General features: G+C 31.3%; 1 protein-coding gene across 1 annotated transcript; it reads right to left on the bottom strand.

The window, feature by feature from the left end:
• Positions 1-3,849: 3,849 nt before the first annotated feature.
• LOC148769971 (uncharacterized) lies at positions 3,850-8,141 on the bottom strand. The gene is made up of 6 exons (XM_088819669.1): positions 7,883-8,141; positions 7,490-7,560; positions 5,408-5,498; positions 4,604-4,899; positions 4,355-4,504; positions 3,850-4,237 (listed from the first exon to the last, which is right to left on the bottom strand). Exons 3-6 carry the CDS (start codon positions 5,487-5,489, stop codon positions 4,022-4,024), a joined length of 744 nt encoding a protein of 247 aa, XP_088675795.1. The 5' UTR covers positions 5,490-5,498; positions 7,490-7,560; positions 7,883-8,141; the 3' UTR covers positions 3,850-4,021.
• Positions 8,142-8,402: the final 261 nt, after the last annotated feature.

Genomic DNA, 8,402 nt, shown 5'->3' with positions numbered 1-8,402 from the left:
TTACATAATAAATTTTGCCAAGTTGTCAAAATTGGGTCTATCTCAAAAAGGGGAAAAAAAATTGGATCTACCTCATTAGAAAATGTGAACAAGGGGGTTATCCCTAATAAACCCTAAATATAATTAAGTACACATCTAGAGTAACTCCAGCCCAAAAATATCAAAATGAGTTTGCAAAAATTTATGTGATATTTAATATTTTATTTTGATATTTATCTAAATGTATTTGCTCCAACCATATGTATATATTATAATGTTGTTAATTAAACATAATTAAATTGATTTATAAGTTCAATCAAATTGTAATAAAGAAATAGACAGTGGGTAGCCCGTCTTATTCAAAATAAATATTATAAATATTTATAATATTTATTATTATTATTATTATTATAAAACCACCACCACCACCACCAAATCTGCCGTCAGGCAGATTGAAGAGTACAAATCCCCTCACATTCAATTAGTGAATTTGGAAAGAATCACCGCCGTATTATGTGAGGCTAGGCATCACCGCCAATCGACGGCGATATGGATGGTGCAGAGTTTTTCTCATCCGGTGGATGGGAGGTTTATGTCCTCTATTTCCGGTGGGCCGCGAAGCAGAGGCGGCGGAGGGCTGCGAAGCAGAGTTAGCAGGCGATAGAGGGTCGCGAGGCAGACAACCGGCGAATTAGAGGCGGCGGGCGGCGGACGGCGGTGGGCTGAAGAAGGACGAAGAGTAATTTGGTTTTTGGTGGTGGTGACGTGAAGAAGATGATTTTTTTTTTTTTTATCGTTTTTTAAATTTATTAATATTTATTAAAAAAAGGAAGAAAATAGGTGTACGAGGAAAAGGCCAATTTATCCCTGCTCAAATCATGTGCTTTTCACGTGTTGTGGACTCCGGTTTATTTTTGCTAAAAATGGACAATTTTTGCTCCGGTGCTACAAATTAGTAAGTTTAGGTATGCCCGTGCAACTTTTTTCCGTTCAGGGGTAAAGTGCAAAAACGTCCAAAGTTTAGAGAAATTTTTACAGTTAACTCTAAAAATTAAACCTAATCATGTGAAAAACAAAATAAGGCTTCAAACAAAATTGTTTAAAGGTGAAAAATGACATCCACTAATCTTTACATCAAAATTTTGATAACCTAAGTATCCATTCTAGTTTCAAAGGTTTGAAATCCGTATGTAGAGTTCTCAAAAAATATTTTACCTTTTTATAGATAATTCTTTTTGAATTGTTCCAAATTTTTTTAAATAATGCAATAATATATTTAAAATAATATAGAACCTTACGTTTAGAATGTTATTATATTTTTAATCAACAGTTGAAAAAAAAATTAAAATAAAGTAAGTAGATGCGTACTGTAAAATATAAATAAATAAATAACAATGAAATTTTTGTTTATGAAATATTATATTTTCTTTGAATTATTTTTGAAAATTAAAACGATGAAAAATATTAAATTTTAATTTCGATTTTAATAAAAAAAAATTAAAATAAAATAAAATAAGTAGTTAATAAGTTTTTACTTATCTTGCAGGTATATTAATAATAATATACAAGTACAAAATAAAAACTATAATATGCAATCAACGTTAAAATGTCTTCCATAGTGAAACTATTGAGATATACTTAAGTTTCGCTTTAAATCTCACAAAAATTTAATGTAGGTTGCCATTTTTCACGAGAAATATCAGTTGAGGGTGAACTTTGAAATTTTTGAAATATTAGGATGCAAATCGTCAATTATAGTCAATTTAATTTGGGTAACGCAATTATTCATTTATAATTCCCCACTCTCAATTTTATTATTAATTTTTTTTTTTGCTTAAATAGTTATTGATGTTGTTGGTTTTTTTATTTCTTTGTCCCTCGCCAATTTTTGTTAGTCGTTAATTCATTTATCTTGAAGAATAAATAGAATTTGTTGGATTCTTGTAGACTTAGTTTTATATAGCACTTTGACGTATCAATCTAACCATGCATCATCAGTGTAAACTACGAATAATGAAGATAATTTTTTTCCCCAAGTGCATTATTATTTGTCTATTTATTAAATTTTGATTGCATTATTGTTTGATCTATTTTTTTTATTCACTTGTATCATATGAAATACGTTTGTTTATAGGCAATGACATGTGAATTTCCTATGAGTTTACTGCAATTTAATCTTCGCCAGTTAGAGTCAAGTTTGGGCGTGAAACACAATTCTTCATTCACAATTCTCCCCTCCCTCTCTCTCTCTCTCTCTCTCTCTCTCTCTCTCTCTCTCTCTCTCTCTCTCTCTCATTTTTGAAATAGTCATTGATACTGGCCAATTTTCATTAATTGTTAACTGATTTATCTTCAAGTATATATAGAATTTGTTGGATATTTGTAGACTTAGTTTATCACTTTGACATATCAGTCTAACCATGCATAATCCGTATAAAAGATGAATAATGAAGATATGTTTTCCCCAAGTGAAATATTATTTTTCCATTTATTTTGTTTTTGGGGCATTAATGTTTGAACTTTCTTTTATGTCACTCCACTATATCTATATTCCATAATTTCAATTTAATAAATTGAAATATATATTCATAATTAAAATTTAATAAATTAAAATTTAATTCCATAATATTTATTTAAATTTATTAATAATTATTAATAAACATTAGTAAATATCAATAAATATTATTAAATTTTTACCATATCATAAATAAAAATAAATACCTAATATTTTCTGATTTTCATATATTTATAGTATTTTTTTTCTCCTTGTTCTAAGGCCTCGTTTGGTTGCCAATATAAGATTAGCCAATATAAGATTAAATAATCTACTGAATTATTTTATCGGACATTGGGACGTCCAAATAAAAAACTCCCTAAAAGACGAGACAAAGCAAGATAAGCTATGATTACATTATATTTGCGGGTCGCCGGCAAATTATTAGGGATACCAAACATCAACCAAAGTCCAACTATTTAGTTAATCATGACTAATCTCCCCAACCAAACGAGGCCTTAAGTTACTACACATATATTATAATTATCGAAAAAGTAAATTAGTGTTATCTAAACGATAAAAATACTAACATAGACATTATTATTATAAATTAAAGTTTTAATTATTCAGGCCAAAAGTACGAGAAAGAAACAAAAATTAAGTTAACATTGAATTTTGATTATATTTTGAATTGATAATTTAAAACTAAAGGAAAATAAAATTACATTCTATCTTGTAATGAAATATTATTTTTTTTGGGCTAGAAAGTCAAAAATGAATTAGCTCTGAATCTTGATTATATTTTCTATTAACGTATTAAAAAATGGTAAATGAATTACATTCTATCTTTAAAAAAGTATTGTTTTATTATTTTTTATTTGTCTCAAAAGTGGAAAAATAACAATTGTAATTAGTTAAGCTTCCAGTTTAATCGTGAAATCCATACGTATTATTAAGTTCTAGATACTTTATATTATAATGATTAATTTTTAGTAAATAAACTTTTCTTATTAATAAAAGGACTAAATTATAAAATGAACGACTTTAATATTTTTTTCTTTGTAGAGAATGATAAATGTGATGTGGTCTATTTATTATTTAAATTGTTAATTATTCAATTGACCATAGTTACTAATGTTACAAAACACATTTTATTTGGCTTAAAAATACAAAAAATAACAATTGTAATTAGTTAAACTTCGAGCTTAATCATGAAATCCATACATGTTATTAAGTACTACATAATTTATATTATGATGATTATGTTGTAGTAAATAAACTTTTCGTATTAATAAATTGACTAAATTTAATGAACTTCTTTAATGTTTTCTTTGTAGAAATGTATAATAGGCACTATATAAAAGGGAAGAAACCACCACCCTACTCATCATTTTATATATAACTAGAAAAGTCATAAATCTGAAATAAGTCATACAGCCTCGCAAGAAATAAACAAAATAAATCTGAAAAACTAAATCGTCTCAAAGCTTAAAGATACATGCATTGGATAAACAAAATACCACAAAAGAATAAATCTGGAAATTGTCTTTAACAATGCACAACATATGCATCGGTAGCGTAGCAAAGCGGTGTGATCAGATTTGCATAAACTTTGCCATACCCTTCGTTTCCCCATTCCACGCCCCATGTGTTGCGGATGTAGTAGAACAAGTTTCCTTCATCATACCCCCATCCCATGATAATAACCGAATGGAACTTGTCCTTCTCGTCATCGGGGTGTTCGAGATGCTCACGATACATATCCTACAAATTAAAAATAATAATAATTATAGTATCAAATTTGACAAAGTTAGTATAATTTTTTGACAAATTCTAAAAGACTTTAATAATAAAAAATAAAAAAAATAAAAAAAGACTTGCATGTTTTTTCAGCTTCTTGAAGCTTAAGAAGCTTTGGATACTCCCGATAATTGGTTGTGCAAAAATAGCTCTCTTAATTTCCGTCGATGTAGGATCTTCCAATTTATCCTTGTTCAGATACTTGATGTGTCTCACTCGGATTCTTGGGAACTTTTTTAATTAAGGAAATAGAACATAATATGTAAGAGAAAATTGTAAATGACATATTTATATTCTAAATAACTAGATATTTAGATTTTACATGCATACCGCAGGTGGCACTCGGCGCTCCAATCTGTGTGCCCTGTAAGGATAGAGAGCTTCTGTCGTCACCCCGTGTTCAAGTACATATCGGAATCCTAGTGCGGGCGCTGCCCTATAACATTTATTCTCATTGTCTTCTGTTGCGTCGTATTTAATCACTTTTGGGTATTTTCTAATAACCATGTCAAGTAACTCCTGCGACGATGCTGCGAAGCTGGGAGATTGATAGTAACGGATAAATGGATACCGCAACTTCAAGTAGTAGGTAATGACATCAGCTACGTCTATCGCCCAACAACAGACTACATGACAAGTAAATTGCAAAATTATTTAATGACATATAACATTACAAATGAATGCGACAATAATTTCATAGAGTAAAACAGAAATGTTTGTATAATTTTCAGTGACGACATGAATTTTCAAATTTCGATATATATCAATTTCTTTAAAAATTGATGGTTCATTCCCAAGTCTAATTAAACCAGTCAACCAAAATATATAATAATTGAAGTTTCTCAAAACTCTAGTGCTAGATTGACTTAATAATATACTTTTATCAGTTCTACCAACTTTCATATATACTAGGAACATAATGAAACTGCCCTAGTTCATAAAATAATATAATAAAATTGGCCAAAATAATTCTCAATTAGTTATTTGAGGAAACAGGGTCACGCAATTTTAGACAATAGAGAATGCACACATTCTTAATTATCATCCTACTTTCTCATTTTTATTTAACAAAAAACATATCACACAAAATCATAATTTAGAATAGTTACATAATTAAGAGAATTCAATTCCTACCACATTTGAATTGGCGTCGGATAGGTATGTTCAGACGCGGGTCATCCTGCCAATTCCAATTCTTCGGAAGTGGGAGTGACATCTCGATCACCTGTATAGATCAATTGAAACAACAAGTACTCGAATTTAAGAAAAAAGTTTGTAATATATATCTAAAACAAGAGAAAAATAACAGGGGGAGTATATCACAAAAGAGGGTTTCGTGGTGACGGTCAGCACATAAACAGAAACGAGAGAACAAGCTACAGTATCTGAAAATTCAAAACCAACCCACAAAAACAACAACCCACATCTTTAATAAAACTCATACATTTCAACTCACTTACCCCAAGATTAGATTTTACACACGCATACACAGAGACAAAATGAACAACGGAAGCACCTTTTATATAAATATATTACCACACACCGATTAAGAGACACATTACATGAATGTCCGAGAGATAGAGAGAGAGAGAAAGAAGGGCCAAAGATATGTATATATATATATATATATATATATATATATATATATATATATATATATATATATATATATATATATGTATGTATATGTATGTATGTATATATGTATATATTACACACCGACTCACACACATGAATGTTAGAGAGAGAAAGAAGGGCCAAAGGGGGCTTACCACAACGCAGAAAAATCAAGAGGCGGAAATGGAGAAGAAAGTGTGTGAAGTGTGTGAGATATATATATATATATATACTAGTGTCGGTGCACCGCGCAAGGCGCGGTGTCTTTGCCCATGTTTTCGATTTGTTCTCAGGAATTGGAAGTGGACAAAAGAATTTACATAAACTAATTTATAAGCAGCGTTGCTGATATTTGCTCCAGTAATATATTGATGCTTTATCCTTACCTCTCAAGCATTGTAGTTGCATCACATAGGAAATAAAATCCTTATTTTCAATATAATACGTGCACAACTTCAAATGCAGGCACGGCACACAACTATTTGTGCATAGAGATCAGCTGTTGTCGTCAAAATAAAAGTCTTCGAAATAACGCGATCCACCATGCGTGGCGTCGCTGCCCAGTCGATTTAATCATACTCAATAAAATCGTAAATTTCCGAAGAAAAAAGAGATAGAAAATGGCTGCATACGACATGATGGAATACCTCGATCATTTTGCTAGAAAGGCAGCTAAAATATATTCCATTATTTCTTTTTTCTAAGCCTAAACCCTATAAATATTCTAATTTTCCAAAGTACAGGACATATAATTTTTTTAGAATGGAAAAGAGTAGTACAAAATATCACAAAAATAGTTATTAAATGAAGCCTCTCAGCACTTATGAAATGGTAATGAGTTGAGAAACAAATGTAGGAAAAATCGTTGGAGCCAAAAAAAATAGACCTGAAACTAAAATGTGAAAGTAAGCTCAATAATTAATTGTCTATTGAAAAGAAAGAAAATCAAAATCGACCAAATATTTCTATCTTTACAATCCATCAGTATGCAGCCGATCAAAACACTAGAGACCTGAAAATTAGCTTATAATAAAAGATTAGAACTATATATTTACTATAAAGGTTTATATAAGCCATCATCCACAGAAAAATAAATACCATCATCTATAAAACGTTGTATTCTGCTACACAAATATGTATATAACACCTAAACAAGGAGATTCAACATGTCACCAGGCAGACGAGAACTTAAGAGGCACAAATTTATTTATGAAAATTTAAGGTGCAAAGAAGATAAGCACATTAGTTTAAGCCAATGAAGGTTGGAATCCATGAAACAGGAGTCCGAAGACACTAACCGAGAAAATATATGAAAGAGATAATAGAGAGGAAGCCAAAGTTTTAATGTATGAAAAATGGGACGACTGGTTTGGAATCGATGATGATTCGATGAAGCATTGACAGCCTGTAGAATGACCTCTTCTTTCATCATGAACTGAAAATTTCTTCGCATAGGAGAAGATAAGAGGTGCGTAGCCAAAAACGAAAACGAAAACAAAATGCGATAAAAACATAATATTAATATTCATAAAATTAAGCATCAATAATTATGAAGCATATAACTTTGTCAATTAGGGCAAATACCCATTTGTTGTTTACCTGATAAAACCCAAACAGAGGAGGAAGAAATCAAGATGATGCCACAAAAAATCAACTCAGCAGCAAATAATCTGCAAATCCCAATTGATGAAGAAACAGATAAGTTTTGAGCTAACTATTAGGGCTCTTATTTTTTGATAATAAACTATTAGGGCTTTTGACTACTGAGAAATAGTAAACAAAGGCAACTATCCAACCAATATACCCTTTTTTTAAACATTAAAATATTTGCAAAATCTTAGGTTGGTAAAGGAACGAAGCAGGTAATTAACGCAAAAAGTTGATTGGCATATGGAAACAAAACCTCGTAATTTCAGTAATTAATGGACCAAAGCAAAATGGGAAAGAAATTGAAAGCCCAAATATAGCAAAGGTAAATTAGCAGCGGAAAACCTAAGGTCGGCGTCGGAGGCCGCCACGGATGTGAGCCTGGCGTACGCGTAGGTGGCAGAACCGGCGGCGTCGATGTCTGCGTGGCGAGGCCTCTTGATCGCCCCTCCTGGTCTGCGGGCGACGGGACGGTGACGAGGGACCTTGAAGGGAGGCAGTGGCGTTTTCCGGCGATAGAGAGACGAGAGGAGGTGGGTGCGGGATTTCTCTCCTCTGGAGAGGAGGCACAAATTGAAGACGAAAAGACGAGAAAAAAATAAAAATAAAGAAAGGGCCTGCGTACTAAGATGACGGCAAACACCCGGTTATTTTCACCAGGCACCTTAATTGATAAGATTTTCACTACGAATTCAGTTATGGTTCATTGTGTTTTAGAAAATGATTTATTAGGGATAACTCCTTTGTAGGAATTTTCTAATGACATGGGTCCATTTGATTTTTCACTTTTTGTGATAGACCCAAATTTGCTAACTTGGCCAAAAATATATGATTTGATATACCTATAATGTCCCTGTTACCATAT

The sequence above is a fragment of the Erythranthe guttata genome, chromosome 6 (genome assembly GCF_056151865.1).
Source record: "Erythranthe guttata isolate IM_541 chromosome 6, IM_541, whole genome shotgun sequence".
Taxonomy (NCBI): Eukaryota; Viridiplantae; Streptophyta; class Magnoliopsida; order Lamiales; family Phrymaceae; genus Erythranthe; species Erythranthe guttata.
Note: the sequence above shows the minus strand (reverse complement) of the source record. Positions and strands in the feature narration are given on the sequence as shown.